The sequence below is a fragment of the Falco naumanni genome, chromosome 11 (genome assembly GCF_017639655.2).
Source record: "Falco naumanni isolate bFalNau1 chromosome 11, bFalNau1.pat, whole genome shotgun sequence".
NCBI lineage: Eukaryota > Metazoa > Chordata > Aves > Falconiformes > Falconidae > Falco > Falco naumanni.
This window is the reverse complement of record NC_054064.1, coordinates 28004105-28022021: the sequence shown is the minus strand read 5'-3', so window position 1 is coordinate 28022021 and position 17917 is coordinate 28004105. Positions and strand designations below refer to the sequence as shown.

The 17917-nt window shown below is 36.5% G+C and overlaps 1 protein-coding gene across 7 annotated transcripts in view; it reads left to right on the top strand.

Moving 5' to 3' along the window:
• EPS15 (epidermal growth factor receptor pathway substrate 15) overlaps positions 1–13439 on the top strand; it is a 72209-nt gene extending 58770 nt beyond the window's left edge. For 2 of the 7 annotated variants that reach the window (XM_040610150.1, XM_040610149.1), the window contains 10 exons: positions 235–312; positions 653–743; positions 2158–2193; positions 3016–3152; positions 4739–4808; positions 6000–6076; positions 6596–6758; positions 9441–9619; positions 10171–10221; positions 11528–13439. In XM_040610150.1, the coding sequence (XP_040466084.1) occupies positions 235–312; positions 653–743; positions 2158–2193; positions 3016–3152; positions 4739–4808; positions 6000–6076; positions 6596–6758; positions 9441–9619; positions 10171–10221; positions 11528–11674 (1029 nt within the window). In that variant the 3' untranslated portion in view covers positions 11675–13439. Of the gene's footprint in view, positions 1–234; positions 313–652; positions 744–2157; positions 2194–3015; positions 3153–4738; positions 4809–5999; positions 6077–6595; positions 6759–9440; positions 9620–10170; positions 10222–10371; positions 11243–11527 lie in introns of those variants that run through there. The other 5 variants (XM_040610152.1, XM_040610153.1, XM_040610151.1 and 2 more) reach the window with 5 other exon arrangements.
• Positions 13440–17917: the final 4478 nt, after the last annotated feature.

The following is a 17917-nucleotide window of genomic DNA, read 5'->3' as shown; positions in this document are numbered from 1 at the left end:
ACAAGAATGGAATAAGCAATAGTACTAAAAATCTAAAGCTGTCTTGCCTCACATGTCCCTCCTTATGTCCCAGTAGATTCTTGATGTCTTGAGTTTTTTTGGTGTGTTCCATAATAAGTATGAACCTCTTGAAGTATCCCTCAGTATATTTTTTTTAGCTATTTAATACTTAACAGAAGACTACACAATATAATTTTTATTTATTTATGGTGAATTCCTTTTATCCTTATGTAGATGAGGAATAGTCCTGAAACAACAGCCTCTGTTGTAAAAGAGGAGAAAGAGACCCCAGCTGCAACAATTACCAAAAAAGTGAGTTTATTCAGATTTGGGGGAGGAAAAAGTAAATTTAAAAAATCCTGGTTAAACTGTTTCAGGCTTGCACCATGGACAGAAAAGAACAGAGAAATAAAATTGTCACTACTTATTTTATTTAGTGTGATGTCACGAAAACATTTCATCTCATATAGTAGACAAGTAGTTGTTGAGAAATATTTTGGATCTCCATTGATGAATTATGTAGAATTCTAGCTGTCTCTTTTTTTTCAGCTTTAAGAAACTACTAAATGGTAATACAAGATGACATAAGTGTTTTTCATCCTGTATGTCTTAAAAATTTAATACCTTTCTCTACTTCTTTCGCATTGCCCAGGAAGATCCATTTGATGCTGAATCTCATCCGTTGCCTGATCTAGTTTCTGAAGCCAACTTAGAGTTCTTCCAGTCTGACCCTTTTGTTGGCAGTAAGTAAACTTCTAAGTGCAGATTTGCAGAAACAGGTCTTATATAAACACATCTCGGGCTAATCTTCACCTTGGAACTGCTCTTTATAGAATAAATGTGAAGATGTTTGAGTGACAGGAGTGTGGAGCCAGTAGCATTACAAAAATAGACGTGATAGAAATGAGAGTTCCAGGGTGGTTCTCCTTCCTTCGTGTGGAGTTTCTAATTAGCTGTGAAAATTACACCTTTCCCTCACTGCTTTGCCTAAGAACTTATATTATCTCCCTCCTCGTTTGCATTTTGGCCTTAAAGGTGTGGACAAACTTGTGATACATGTGGTGCCACTGATCTAATTTGCAGCACAGATCCACGAATGGATCAACTGAGGGTTCAGTGAGCTATGGTGTGGGGAGGGTGTGGGTGGCTGAGAATGAATGGCTGTGGCCTACTTACGGTGAGTTTGGCACTCAGAAAAAGGTAATGTGGAGCTGCTCCATCTGTTCGTCTTGTGCAAGTGCTATGCTTTATTTTAAGAACTTGCTACTTATGACTGCTGTTGCTCTGCTTTTATTTTTTTCTTTTATGTTGGAAGAAGTGATCTGTCTATATGGAGGCACTTGGAGAAAGGGAATTAATTTGAATTAACTGGTGAAGCAGGTGTTCTCAACCGCATATGATTTCACATGCTTTCAGAATTGACATGGTCTTATCAATTTACTCATATCACTTTGAAAGGAAAATAAGCTAAATTTGTTTCAGATCACTTGGCTTCTGGAAGAATGTCAGTGCCAATTTAATACTTCTGATGAATAAATTAAATTAATTTAAAACAGCTTGAGTGTTTCTGTGTAGATATTGCTTTGTTTATATTGAAGTGGTCCTACTTACAGCACATGACAAGGCCTTTCAGAGGTGAAGGGTATGTCTGTTAGTAGTTAACCTTTTGGGCTTTGTGTGCTCAGGGGTAGATACCTACAGCCAAGAGACAGTGTATCTGTGTCTATCAGATGCAGATGAGGGACTAGAACTGATGCCGTTGGGACCATGCATCCAGTCCAGAAATGAGCACTTAGGAGCTACTATCCATGGCACCTATGAGAATTAATCAAAACTGGGCTGTGCTTCTATCCATGGTTAGCCTGGATTATTGTGGTGATAAATACTGCATAATGTGGGTGTTTACGAGCCAACAGAAATGCATCTTTGAGATGGCTGCTTTTGTGTGTGTTTGGTGATGGTAATGAGCTACTTAAAGGATATTTGCTTTGTCCGATACTAGCTCTTGTAGTTCCACTGAAAATAGTGAAGGTGTTCCTCAGAGACAGTTGTTTAAATTCTAGCTCTAGAAATGAGGTTGTATCCAAAAGACCTCAACTGATAATGCTTCATGACAAGTAACTTTTTTTTCTTTTTTTTTTTAAAACAAACAAACAGGTGATCCCTTCAAAGATGATCCTTTTGGGAAAATTGGTAAGTGACTTTTTAATTTCTAATGTGTTTGTTCTTCTAAATGATTTTTAGTAGAAGAGTATGTAGGGGGAAAGTGTCACCACGTTCAGCATAAAAAAGGTGGACGTGACCCAAAAAGTCACCATAGGATAGACAGATGTATGGCAGTATCAGCTGGCTACTTATGTTAAAGCTTTACAGAGAAACCCATTGCCAATGAGCTTCTCTCTTGCTGTTGGAAGTATCCTTAGCTGGGATTTAAGTATGTGACAGTGGTGAACATTTTTTGTTCACTTTGCTGCCTTTTTTGTATGTAAAGAACTGGGAGTGTACTCATTTAAAGGCTCTTAACTTCTCAGCTTTCTTTAGAACTAAGTATTGAAAAAGGTGGGAAGTCTTTATTTAGACTGGCTGTATAGGCAATGTCATTGCATTATTTGCTTGGTCCTGGATGGAGTTAACTGGTGACAAAAAAGCAAAATGGCCACTTGGAATGCTATATTAAAACAGTGAAGAAGAGAAAGGTAGGGGAGTTCTGAGAAGCATTAGGTTTTGTAAAATGCTTCATTTTTAGGGGGCTTGGTTAAAGAACTTAGATGCTCAGGTGACTGGAACTGAACCACTGGCACAATTCAAAGTTTTCATGATGTGCAGAAGATGTTGGCTTGTCTAATGTTTTGAATCACAGAATACAAATTATTCACAGATAATTTTGTACTTCAGAGATCCTTGGTCTTAAATGTGTCACCTTGCAGTATGAAAAAAAGCAATATATTGTTTAGGTTTTAAGATATCAAGCTCATTAAAGCTAGGGGAAATATTAATGGTATGTTTACTTTTTAGATCCCTTTGGTGGTGATCCCTTCAAAGGCTCAGATCCTTTTGCAGCTGACTGTTTTTTCAAACAATCCTCCACTGATCCTTTTGTGACTGCTGGCATTGATCCATTTAGCAGTGCAGACAACAGTAATAATACCACAGTAAGTTTGGTAGCACACCTTTTAATTCCTTATATTATGTGGACAAACTATTTTGTACATTTGGAATGCCTTGAAAAGCTGATATTTAGAAATCATATAGATAAAAGGTTGTCTCCTGCGTCATGGTGCTATCTTGTCTTTTTTGTGTCTTATTTACTAGAAATAGTCAAAGATTAAATAGAAGTAAAATAAAAACATTTTTAAAATGTGTCAGTGTGGAGTTTCATTGCTCCACAGGTAAGAACATTTGAGAATAATGAACTAAGCTCTGTTGACAGCTGGTGGAACTTACTAAAAGTTGAAAGAAACCAAAGATTAATCTTACCAAGTTTTGTTGAGGCTTGATTTTTGCCTCTAGGGCTTACAGGATCAATAAGTATGTTGCGTATCTTATCTCAAATCTGATGTGGTATGGGGGTTCCCCCCTGAAAAGTCAAATTGTTCTGTAGGTGTATGTTCAGGTTTTGCTGTGCTTTTTTAAGAAGTCATTGATGCCCATTCATAACACAGAGATTCTTACTGAATGCACTTTTTTCAAGTGTACTTCTATGTAACTTTTAGCTGTTCACATTGCAACTGAGCAGTTACTGATCAGTCTTGAGCCTAAAATATGGTAGGGTTGGGCATGAAGCCTTCTCTCATATAGGATAGAACTTGATCAAGATGAAGTAATTTTTAGGGCTGATAGACAAATGATCTAAGAAGCTGAAATTCTTCATGCCATAAGTTTGTTTACATCCTTTTGCCATCTCCTTTCCTTCTCAGTGCTGCTTTTGTTCATGCCTCATTTCTAATTTTGTGTGTGTATAAAACGTGTGTATACATGTATAAAAATTAAAGATACAGGGGGGATTAGGAAGCAAGTTAAGTGGCTGTGGAGTGCCTGAAGCGAACCCACAACCTGAAGCCAAGATCGTGAGAAATCTCTGCACCTAACAGTGGTGGTCGTGTCCTTCTGTGTGATGTGCACATCATGCAGGCCTCAAGGTCATATTACACACCACAGCCAGTACCTCCAATCTTAAATATTACTTCTCTGCAATCTTCAGTACTTAGCACACTATCCTTTTCTAAGTCTTGATATATTCTAATATGACCAATTCTTGGTCATATTGCAGTCTGATAATAAGAGAAGTCAGAAGGGGGGTGGGGGGGGGGCGGTGGGAAGAGTGAGGGGCATGGTCAGAGCTGTGGTGTAGGATTAGCAGTAGATTCTTGAGAGATTCTTGATTGCTGAACTGGAATTCTGTATTCATCCTAAATGTTTTGTGATTATGTCTTCATGAAGATGGCTCTGGTTGTAGAAATCTGAGACCAAAATGAATGGTAGATATTCTGAAATTTTGCATTAGTTGTTACCAAGTATATTGTACATATTGTACCTTTTTTCCATCCTTTGAAAGCATTAATCACTTTTGAGGAGGATTTTCTGTTAATGGACTCTTTTACTGATGCTGATAAAAGCTACTTCCAAAATATTTTATCTTAAAACTTTTACGCTAAAATAAATTGTGATTATATTCTTAGAATGAGGACTCTTCTAAGCTGAAAAACACATTTCACTCCAATGGAATTTTTAATTTTAGACAGAGACATCAAAGAAGAATGACCCTTTTGCTCCTGGTGGAACAACTGTTACTACATCAAGTGATCCAGGTAAAAGTAAATTATACACATCAGGCTTCTTGGGTTATATTTTTATTTGCTTTTGCTTACTTGTGTTTCTAGTCTTTTTTTTTTAACTGAATTTGCAATGGAGCATTTTTGGGGGCTTCCTGCATTTTATTAATTTTCTTATAAAGTATGACATAAGTTTGCAAGGGGCTGTTTTTAGAAAACAAAACTGTCTTATCTGTAGTGCATATCACTGAAGACTGATTCCGCAGATATGTTCCTCTGCCTTGCCTAAAACTGGTATAATATCGTGATCTGAGTGTTACGACTATTTGAGTGGTTTGTACGGCTTCCCATTAGGATTATCTTTAGAAATTCCACGTTACTTTCTAAGTAACATACAAGATACTTTGTACTACAAGAGGAGACGTGGGATAGAATAACTACTTTGTCAAGAACATTTACTGTAAAAGTTTGTGATGACCCTCTCTTACCTGAGGGCTAAAGGTGTGTTAAGGAAGACTGATCTCCCATTTTTCCCCAAGTTGCACTGATAAGTGGTAATCCGAAACATGAATGCATGTGTGATTTCGTATTGTAAACCTGTTCAGTTTGATTGTAGGGGAAAAAAATGCTGTTTTCTAGGATGTAGAAGCGAGCATTGGCTAAAGACAGTGCACTCCTTACTTGACAGTAGAATAGCAGGTTTTACATATTTTGAGGCACAGAAGAATGACAGGGTACTGTTGAATTAGACTGAGAAGATATGAGGTTTAGATACTTCATTCCATAAGTGGGCATACAGTCAGAGGTGAGCTGTTGTTCGTGTTCATGTATATGTCTGCATATGTATATTTATGGGTGTATGCACACAAAAAATACCTCTGTGTGTATACATGCATGTATTTCAGCAGAACATCCAGTAGTATGGTTATGTGATTACTTTCAGTGGAATGTAACTTATTTTCATGTAGGAAATGAGAATACCAGTATTTCTTCTGAGTTGCTCCCTGTTCAGGAGAATTATTATTCTTAATAGGTAGTTAACAGTTTAAGAGTTTTTGTAACAGCTACTTACTAACTTGAAGCGCCCACCTCAGAATATTTCACTTGAATTAGTCTATGCTGCAAAATACGTAACAGCCACTTTTCTTGTTGTGGGATTTTTTTCAGTCTCTTTCATATTTAACTTTTCATTTCGTTCTCTTTGCTTGATTTGTATGTCTATTTTAGCTACAGACCCTTTTGCCTCTCTGTTTGGAAACGAATCCTTTGGAAGTGGCTTTGCTGACTTCAGCGTGCTGTCAAAGGTAATGTGAAGCTACTGCTACTCATAGAAAATGCATGAAACTCTGCAGTGACAAGACATAGCTTACTCTCTCTAGCAACAGTTTCATTATGGTTTTGCCACTATAAAAGGATTACAATGGCTGACTTGCTTGAAAAAGAGTGTTTATAGTAAATTTTCCTGCAATTCCACTGTGAAGAATGCAATGTAATTCTTGTGGCTTTACAAGTATTTTCTCTATATTTGAAGTGATATTATAATTATTATTTTTTTAGTTTGCTGAGTTTAACAGCAAAAGTATGACTTTTGCATGTTTAACTACACTTGACTTTATATTTCTGTACACACTAACCATTCCTGACTTTTCTTTATTTTCAAGTCTCCTGGAATATGTGGATGATAATGTGTAAAACCAAACAAGATTGTTTTCTTTTTGTCGTAGTCCAGATTTTTAGTTCTAGATAAATACTGCACTGTTGAAAAAAGAAAGTATAACAGAATTGTACTGAAAACGTTTATGTTGCTGTTTTCTTTGTTGAAGGCCAACAATGAAGATCCCTTTAGCTCTTCCACATCAGGTTCTGTCAACCATGTGATCATAACTAAAAACCTATTTGAGGAACCACCAGCTAAAAATGAGGATGTTCCTCCTGCGTTGCCCCCTAAAACAGGAACTCCCACAAGGCCCTGTCCACCACCACCTGGTAAGAGCTGATACTGAGATGTTGTTAACTGTTAGCTGCTTCAATATTGGCAGCGAGACAATAATTATGAGGGGATGGCGAAGCATCTGAATTTAGAATTGAATGAGCAAAATGTGAAACAAGTCTGTTCCTGTTCCTGAGCTGGTTTCCTCAGAGTTAAATTTTGCATAATGTTTGGGATTGTAGGTTTTTTGAAGAGCGAAAGGATTTAGAAAACGGGGAAAAAATAGAGATATTACTACAAGTATCTGCAAGAACATAGCATGGCTGCAGATTGAATGGTCGCTCATGTTATACACTGTGAATCTTGCATTAAGTTATGCTTACAGTGTGTTTTATCCACTGCAAAACTTCTGATTTTAATGCAAAATGAATTAAGTAGGGGTAAATGACTGTCTTGGGTTTTCAAATTAACTTTTTACAGGTGGCCTTGCCAGAGGTCTGTAGTAGTAAACCTGGCACAGGAAACTTGAGTTTACTACTAATACATTGGCTGTATTCTGTTCAGTGATAGCAGGGTCCTCTGGCCTACTCTGTGACACAAACCATTCTGCTTTCCAGAAAAGGCCATGGTTATCAAAGATAACACCACCTTCTTGCAGTTGCAACAAGCCCATGTATAACAGACTCCTTACTCTCAGGGTTTTCTTTTGCATAGATTTGAAATTATATTATTAGTATTCCTTTTTAAGGTTCTGTCCTTTGTTTCATTTTCTTTAAAAACTATTGCATCATTTTTTTCCACTACTATGCTATATGGATGAAACAGGGTGTCTGGAAGACTGTAGTGTGAAACTTAAACATGTATTCTTTTTTCTTTTTTTTTTTTTTTCCTTCTCAAAAGAGGAACAGTATAGGAGTATTAAAATTTACTATTAAACTCAGCTGTTCAGTTTCTAATGTTGGTGTGGGATCTGGTTCATGCTTATGCCTTGCAATTAATTGGTTTCATTGTAAACAAAATTAAAACAGGTGACATGACAAGTGATGATAAATTGAATCATAGAATCATTTAGGTTGGAAAAGACCTTTGAGATCATCAAGTGCAACCATTAACTCAGGACTGAACGTTTGATAGTGTTTCCTCTTATTGTGGTCCTTATTTAAAACAAAAAGAGGATTTCTGACTTCATGGTATGGGAGTGGCTATGATGTGGTGTACAGATCCATTTTTAGAATATGTGGATTCTAAAGCTTCTAGTGGTGGGACAACAGCAACCTTATCAATAGATAACTAGAGAGAAGTAGCCTGTTTTGATTTGCACATACTAAATATGATACTGTGGTTATCTCGATAACCATTCCCAACAAACTTTTCCTAATGGAAATAAAAAATGGAGATACTTAAGTGTTTTTGGTTTTAATTACTGCCTTGGTGTGATTCAAAACATTTATTTTTCAAATAAATGCCCCAATACCTTTCTCTTAATTCTTCACGCTGCTGGAAAACGTGCAGAAGGGCTATTTACTTGCTTCTGAAATCCCTTTCCTGTCTAAATACTTATAAACACCCCCATTTCATGAAAAATATCACCAAAAAATGGGCAGATTTGGAGGCTGTTTTGTATTCTTTATTTAATTAATTATTAAGCCTTCCCATGCAGAAATAAAATTCCCAGGATGTCATATGGAGCTGCTTCTCCCACATTATTCAAGAAATAGACATACATTGTTTGCCACTATTAGAACATGATCAGTGAGTGACAGCTATCATGGCAAGCTTACCTGGGAAGTGTGCAAGTAAATCGTATATTCCTGAGGGAGTATTCTCTAAGTCATTGTCAAATTAGAATCTCTTTTGGTCTATGGAAGAATTTTTAGACTAAATTGCAACAGTGATATGTAAACTAAGAAGCACTTGAGTTAGATTCTGCAGTTTTAATGTAAAATGGCAACAGAAGCACTTGCTGAACCTGCTAGTTGAATGCAAGAAACTGCAATGAAACCTTTTCTGTAAGCAGTAACATATGGAGAGAATGGTGGGATGAAATTCATCTCCTGTTCTTGGAAGAATTTGGGTTAATGTCCTGAAAGGTGTTGAAAGCTGACTGGGGTTAAGCTGAAAAAAGAACAAGATAACTGGGGGCTTGTGCCTGATTCTGTTACATATGCGACTACTTAGGCAAGGATTAACAAAATAGTTAAACTTGTGATTGCTTGCTATCATACTCCTTTGTTCTGTTAGTTTAAAAACTATAGAGATTCCAGCTGTTAGCATAGTGAGGGGACACAGTGTTTTAAGGACTTACAAATATATTTCTAGTCTCTGAATGGAATTGTGTTAACTTGATCCAAACAAATATGATAAAAGAGCATTGTTGGAATGATCACTGGCAGTTGATAAGCAGAAGAAAAAAATACTGTGCTGATAGAATAGGTGCTCAAAACTGTTAGAAATCCCTTCCCAAAATAACTAGTATTTTCATTATTCCTTAGAATTAGTATATTCAAGAACTGTGTTCTTGAACCATTAACATATGTGTGTTCCTTTTCACCTGATTACCCTTTAAGAAACCGGACCATGCCCTGATTTTTTAAATTGGCAACCCTTCCTCTGAAGTCATTGCAGCTCCACTAAGTTCACTAGAAGAGGTTGCATTCCAAGTAGCTTTTGAATTTGTTTCTTTTTGGCATGTTATTACCTGCTATCTTAAATTCATTTTAAATTCATTTTAATCTAAGGGAAAAGACCTATCAATCAAATAGACTCTTCAGATTCCTTTAAACCGAGCGATCCATTTCAGCCTTTCCCTACCCCAGACATTCCCAAAGAACAAGAAGCAGATCTATTCTGTGATCCATTTGCTCCCACCAGCATCAGTAAAGAGGCTGACCCCAACAATTTTGCAAACTTCAGTACTGTGAGTAAACACTTTTTACATTTGTTTCAGTATAATGACAGCTTTGAATTGTTCACACTGAAGTCTTCAGTCTAATTTAAAATATTAAAACATATCCCATGTACAAAAGGGATCTTGCTTCCAGTTGAAACAGTATTTACAGCTGAGGCTGTCCTAAAACAAAATACTGCAAAATGTTGTAGTTTAATGTTTAAATTGCATTGGTTTTTGTGAGTGTTTTCATGGAGGCCTCCTAGCTTTTAGACAATAGGACTTCTAAAATATCTGTGTTCTAGGGTTTATCCGTTTTCTCAAAGCATGCAGCAGATTTAAATTGTGCATCTAAAACAAGAACACTGTTAACAATTCAATTAAAAATAAACTAAAAGGTGTGATTTTAATTTAGCTGTCACTGAACTGTTTGGTCATAATTTTAATGTACTGAAATATTGATAAACAGCCTCATAACAGTGTAAGTTAATGAAATATAATTTGGTGAGTTTTGAATGGCTAGTAAATTCCAAACTTATGTACAATGAAGTAAAAAGTAGTAAGTGTCTCTTTATAACCAGAATCCATTTCATAGAAGTCGTGGTGTCCAAGCAGTAGAAGCAAATCTAAAGGTTTGTGCATGCCTATATCTATTATTTTTTTCTTTTGGGCTTTTGCAAGTAGGAGTTTTGAAAGGCATCATCTCACTTTCAAGCTTGATACCTGTTAAATGCCATTTGCATTTACAGTATCTTGATCATACTGCTTTTTTTTATTTTCAGGCCTAATAAACTGTATGCTTGATTGAAGTAAACTGAGGATTGACAGGCTCTCAAAATTGACTTGCACTGGTTGATGTGTCTTGTAGCATGATAATTTCTGAAATGCTGTTATTGATTGCTGTTATTAGTGAGAGGGACTGAGAAGCCAGTTTGGAGGAGAGAATGTGAAATGTGGAGGAGAAAGCAAAAATGTTCATTGTCTTTTGAAGGAAAAAGTATTCCTTTCCAGCTGCAATTACTGAAAATACTAAGTGAACTATGGAGAAAACTCAAGCTGTTCTACATTTATTTGCCAAAGCAGCAGCTCAAAGCAGAAACTAGCTGGAGTATGTTGTAACTGTTTCAAACTTAACGTGGGGACATTCATGAAGACAAGGGCTTCACCTACCTCTTAGTTTTTCTGCATGCTGACAAGAAACAAACTTTGTCTTAAATAAAATACAAAAGATTATCCTAATACCCTTAACTGTCTCTGATTTATAATCATTGTACCGCAGAAATTTAGTTCACGTTCTGTTCACATCAATATATGTGGAAATAATCGGTTCTTTTGTTTTGTTGCTTTTTTTTCTCTTGTATCACACTGACTTTTCTCTGTATTACTACTAGGCTTCTAACCGTATGGTTACCTTATTATTTTGCTGTTTCTTGGCAGAATTATTTTCTGTCTACACAACTAAAACAGTCATTCTACAGCTAATTCTTTGCAATCATTGTCACCTGGAAAAATCACCTCTAATGAAAGAAGGGTAAATCAGGATGTCCCACTGTATGGATAGGGGTGTATTTTGCAAAACGTTCTCCCGATTTATTCAAAATTTTTCTTGTATAGACTGTTTTTAATCCAAAATAAAATCAAATTTTAATTATAGCACTTTCGACTCAGTAACTTCTTTGAAACAATACAGAATTTTTGAAACATGGCGTATTTGATAAAAATACATCAATTGGATGGCTTCAATGCAGTTCTTAAATGTTAAACCTTAGACTAAGCTAATCTTAATAGTGTATTAAAATTAAAAAACAGGTAATATTTGAAGACTAGAATATATAGAATTTTTTAAAAAACTATAATTGTACCTTAAATCAAGGACTTGGGCAGTGTTAGTTATCATTGTATTATTAATCTGGTTTATTTTGTCTTTTAAAAATGCAGTATTCTACTGAGGAAGACATGATTGAATGGGCTAAGAGGGAAAGTGAGAGAGAAGAGAAAGAAAGATTGGCAAGACTAAAACAGCAAGAGCAAGAAGACTTGGAACTGGCTATTGCACTCAGTAAATCTGAAATATCAGAAGCATGAAGTTTAGAATAAGATTTTTGTCTCACGTCAACTGTTTTGTCCCTCTTCCTGAATACCTAACGTATTTAAATGTTAATCAGAAAATACATATATTCAAGAAAACTATGAAAGGTTTTTAATTTCTGAAAGTGTTGTGAATGTTTCTGCTGAATTCAATCCTTTTGGTTATTGTTTGAATAACTGTTAAGTTTAGCATTCAGTTTCTCTCAAGTTTTCAGGCGAACAAAGTACTTTCCCAGCTGTAAGCAAATCAGTTTAAAATGCAGATAGTGAGATTGTAGTTGGACTGTAATCTGTCAGCAGTTGGTAATTGAGCATAAAGTGAATATAGCAATTATTCTGTCGTGGCTGACTGTCTCCCATCAAGCAGTTAGTCATTTGAAACCTTTTGTCCTTCTAAAGAGATTTTAGTAATGTCAGAGTTGTGGAGTGCTTCATTTTATATGTATGCATATAGATTTTTCTCTTTATTGAAGATTCTACTTTTGGATTTGAAATAACAATCTTCATGGAATCTAAGTCAGAAAGGGTGTGTCTTTCTGAAAACTTTAATGCTTTTCTTGCATGGTCATAGTTTTTAAGAACAGACCTGTTATTTTGTTTTATAAAGCAGTTAAGTTGAAGATTCACGTGCATCTGCTGTTGGCCAAGATGACTGTCAAATTGTGAGACCTCACTGCTGTTTGGGCCACTTTTGCCTGTGAAATATGCAGCTGAACTGGCAAGTTAATAAGTTCAATTTGAAATAAGATTGAGAATAGAAAGAAAAAACAGGTAGTCTGATTTTATTTTTTACCACGTTTGTTTTCTGTATATGTAATTTATTGAATGCCAACTGATAGTTGCACCTTAAACTGAATAATTTCTGAATGGTCACTGAGTCAGAGTAGGATTGATAGAATGTTAATGAAAGTAACTTAATGAAAATAACTTATTGTTCATTTTGAAAGAACTCTTTTCTGGAGAATCAGTTTCATTAAATTAATTCCCCAAAGAATAATCTTTTTGCCCTATCTAAGAAAAATGGATGGCAGCAGCATAAACATCAAGAGATTGTTTTGTTGTTTGTGGTTTTTTTTCTTGCACTTTTAACCTGTGGTATTTCTGTAGAGGAAATGGAAGTGTTTCAACACACAGCACTGGGGAGGGAAGGGGGAGAACTCGGCCATGCTTCAGTATATTAAAGCTCTTCCCGTTACCTATCAATGCTGCTGTTGCACAAGTTTGTATTTTTCAATTTTTTCAGGAAAAATGGGTAACCGGACTGGGATTTTTTTTTCTTTTGCACTGGGAAATGAGCATTTAAACACCTGCTCAAAAAAGTAACTTAAAATTTTGCAAGTATTAAATAGTTAATAACTTATCTATACATCTTTGTAATGAGTGTACACTAATCTTGCAAATCGTATGCTTAACTGGATTACATACTTTCTTATCTTTTGTTAAAAATGTATACTCAGTGGACCAACACAATATTATATGTATATATTATATATATATTCCTGCTTTCCTTTATGGAATTTAAAGTTTTGAGTCATTTGATGTTACATTTCATGTTACTGACTCTGACTATAGTACTTTTACCCAGACTACCAACAAACCACTGCTGTGAGCTAAATGGCATTACTTTATGAAGTTTTAACTGTTTGTTTTGGTTTTTTTAAAATTTGTTCAGGTGGGATTAGCCTCTATTTATAGACTTCCCTTTTGTTTAAAAATTCTAACAATAGCCTGTAATTATGAAGAAATAAAGTTTAAGTACATATGTGTGACCTGTTTGCCTATCTTTTCAAAAGGGTGCCATGAGCTGTAAAGTGTCATGTAAATGTAATGCAAACAGTATAAACTGTTCTGACTTGTGGTCTGATGGGAGCAGGTTAATTTTTAGAGAAAAAAAGTTCCCTGAATCTTGAGGTCAGCTGAAGTGCACGCTAATCCCAGCTGTCACTGGCTTCATTAGGAGTTGTGGCAGCTTCAAAGAAAACAGAGGCTGTTCTCATCCAAGGATTTTTTTTGCCTGTACAAGGGTTGCAAAGCCCAGATGTTTAGATATTTAAGATTTATCTGTGAAGATAAATCAGTGTCCTTTACTGGCTGCTGTCAACATACTGGGCTTAAGAAACCTTTAGTTTGACCCAGCATATGTGATTGTTCCAAATATGTCTGGCAGCATAGTATCTCCTCTATGTCAAGGAATAGAGTACCAAGGAATAAAGGTTTAGGAGTCCCAACAACCATTTACATGTGTCTTTGATCCTTTTGTTACAGTAGTGCTAGGTTTTAATATACTCATTTAAGTGGACCTAAATTGCTTTGCCTATTTTCTTTTAATGAGACATCAGTTGGATTAGGCAACATAATATCTTCATTAATTTTTCCAGGTTCACACACAATTTTGAGGCTATTTGAAACCTGTGGGCTCTCCACTTTTTTCCTTTTGTGCCGCGTCAAGTTTCCGTCTTGGGCACACTTTGCCTTGGATTGTGCTGCTTTCAACCCTCTCTCCCCCCTCCAAAGCGGGTGCAATCCATTTAGCTCTTTGTCATGAAACTGAAGATGGTTGCTAATCATCCTGAATAATCTGATACCCTCTTCTCACTGCCTTTCTCTAACTTCCTATATGGTGAAGTTCTGTGTCGTGTGAAAGTTTCTGTTGCATTCACAGAATAGCATTGCATTCAAAAGAATAAAGAGATTATCTAATGCCTAGCAGATGATTGGTCAATTGAGTTAACTTGCATTGGAAATGTAGCTGAAGCAGCTTAACTAGAAACTATTGGAAGAACGTACTGGGCATTAATGTTAAGTCTGTTGCATTGTCTGAAGTATTGACAAGGAATAAAATGGCAATAAAGGTGCTTAATGAGGGAACTGACATACCAGGTTGAGTGGAGTTCCCTAAAATGCCATTTGCTTCAGCATGGTGGACTTTAAGCCAGGAGACAGTATTCTCTGTCACAGAGAATACTAACCCTTCTGCTTACTACTTAAAAGCTGTTGTGTTAGACCTTGATGTTGGATTTACCAGTTTCTTTGGTTTGTGTGGACTTCATTGCCGTCCTTTGCCACCTGACACACCTGCTGGTTGTCACCCTTTCACAGAAATAACATCCGGCTGTCAGAGCTATGTGGCCAAGTGTTTTTTCCCCACTAACTTCTCAATGGTTTCATTTAGCTATTTGACTGTTTCTGAATTTGGATATTGAGCAAAATTATAACTTCAGTATGGGAATGTTTTAGTCATGCTTTAGCCTGAATCTTCAAAGTGATTGTGTGCACGGAAGTGCAACCTTGTGGTTTTGCAGTACTAATAGAATGACATATTTAGATATCATAGAGTCTACAGGTTTAATTTATAGAAGGTTAAAACTGGAAAAGGAACGGGCCTGTTCAAAACATTAGCCATGGAAGTCATACATCTTCTCTTTACGGAGTTCCATATCATGTCAGTGAATACTCTTGAATTTAATTACACTGTTAATTAGAGTGAACACAAAGGTTGGCTCTCAGATGCATCCACTTTTTATCATAACAAGGAAGAGGGTTTGGTTGCCTTGTGCAATTATAAAACACAAGACAATGTCAAGTTAAAAGCAGATAATCAACAGTTTGTACTGGAAGTAGGCAGTAATTTTCCCAGATTGAAGAACTTTCTTGGCGCAAGTTTGAAACTTACCGTCTTGGTAGGTAGAGTGGAGCTTTAGTTACCTCTATGAGTGTTACTGAATTCTTGAACTCTCTGCAGTATTGTGCTTCCAGGGAGCTATGAGGCTAAAATGAAGAAAGCTGCTGCCTGCACTCATTGCAGAACTGTAGCTCAGTACCCATGCAGGAAGGGAAGACAGCACAATGTTAAGGAGTTTCTTATGTGGAGATAAGTCAGGGAAGGGAAAAAAGAAAGTAAAAATATTTTTCTCTTGCGCTTGTGGACTGATAGATGAGGATGAGAATCCCTTGTGGGTTTTTGTGGGAACCTTCACAGTGAATTTTGGCCTGTGTCTGTTATCGTAGAAAAGATGGGAAAGAATTTTTAATTTGTCAGGTGACAAGCCCTCAAGTCTAGGTCAGTAATACCCTGAAACAGAAGTCATTTTCATCTGCAGTCTGTTTAAAGAAACATGAATATCAAAAAATACAGAAACACTACCAGCTGCATTGCCATCCTTGCTCAGAATACTTAAGAATTCCTGTTGTGCTGAAATTGAGAGAACTAGAGCTGGTAGGACCTTAGACTTTAAACTGCAAACAAAAAGCATTAGTTTTTAAAGCAGGTGATCAGGTAGCTATCTGATAGAGGGGGGAAATGCTCCATTGTTTGGATGTGTGTTCAAGAGGTCAAGATGTTGTTTCTAGTTATCTCTTGCTGATTTAATAAATGATTTTGGACAAACCACTTGTTAATGCTAATCTGTTTCCTCTTTTCTAAGAGGCAGTGGGTTTGATAGCATGTTATGTAAGTACTGTAATTGGAAAGACAGTCTCGTGGAGAGTAAAATGAATTTTATCCCATTTTACTTGTGTGTATCCTATAGGTAGGAGAGATGTTTTAAGGTGTTTCCTCTGTTAGTATAAGCAGCCAGTTGCACGCCAGGACTATACAAATAACTGGAAACAGATTAGGAATTTAATAGAAGTGCTGCTTTGCACAAGATATTTGCTGGAGGATTTACTTTGGTGATAATACAGGGTGAAATTCTTACCTTTTGACTTCAGAGGTCTGTCCCACCTGGCACTGGCCAGCAAGAGATCCTTGTAACAGTGTCTGCAAACTGTCAGTGACAGTTCCTGTGTCAATGAAAGGATTCATCCTGATCCACTTAGACTGATTTTCCTGTGTGGACAGATCATTATTTATTCTGTTGAGACTATGTAGCATTTAATTTCTTGTATTCAAAGCCAAAAGGTCTTTAGGATTGTTTCCCACGGAATGCAGTCTCTCTTGAGGTGTTACATGAACAGGTGTGGTGACTTACCAGAAAAAAATAATTTTGAAAGGCTCAATTTATTTTTTAGCTAAAATTCTTCTTGTAGATTATTTAAATACTTACCTGAAGCTCTGTTAATAGCTCTTTATTCTTAAATGCTCTTTTATAACATAGACTAGGATCTTCAGGTTCCAGACAGTTCTGAGGAGTTTGGAGTATGAATTCCATCTTGGTCCCACACCCAGTAATAACTTTCACTGAATAAATTACTTGGTTGAGGTTGAAACCAGTGGCCCAGAATCCTGAAAACGATGTATGTAAAAGTACTAGTTGAATCTTAGAGTCATAGAATTAAATTCTCTCATTTTCCTTAATATGCTATCTTAAAACATTTATTTTTCTGTCTGATATTAAAAGCATAATTCTGTTAGTGAACATACAATAATATGCTCAGGAGAGTAACTAACTTGAATAGTGTTTAAGCTAAGGATGCAAATTTGTCCTTCTGTTTTAGCTTTTTCAGCTTTGTCCCTAAAACACAGAGTTCCTAGAAGCTGCAAAAAGCAATTTAGAGTATATTCTGGGGTGGTTCTTAACAAAAAATGTTCTTTAGGTGAAATGTGACTGGCTGTTGCAAATGGGCTGTGTCCAAAGTGCAGAACTACACAGCAAGTCTCTCGCCATTATGAAAGCTGTGAGCTGGAATGCATGAGTTTCACAATTCAAAAACCGAGATGTATGTGACTAGGTATTTGATGCTGAAGAATGTGGGGATTGCACCTGTACCATAATAGCTGTGTGAAGGTGCTTGTCGCCGCTCCTTACAGCATCCCTCATTGATCTTAAGTGTTTGAGATTGTTGCATCTAAACATCTCTCGTTGAATCTAAAATGTTTAATAAGAAAATAATGATTTTTTTGCCTGTTGTCATGCTAAAGTGTCATGCTTAAGTTGATCAGCTGTCTCGGGCTTCTCTCTCACCACAGCTGCGCCCCGTGCACTGGCGCGTGCGGTGGGCCTGCCGCCTGCCTCTCCTTCTGCACATCACGAGCCACATTCTCAGTGTTCAGCTAATAAATTCTTTTTTTAACCGTAGCACGCCCTTTGTTCCCATTAACTTGCCCATTGTTTCCGTATGCCAGCCCAGCCCTCCTGTTTGCCCTGCCGCTCCCTGCGTGCTGTGCCCCCTCCATGGGGCTGCAGGGCTGGTATAATACACATCATGGGCAAATCAGAACCATTTTTTTTTCCAGTATTGCATATCTGTTTCTAATTTCAATTGGTTTAACTTCTTTTTAACTCAGTTTATGAAGAATTT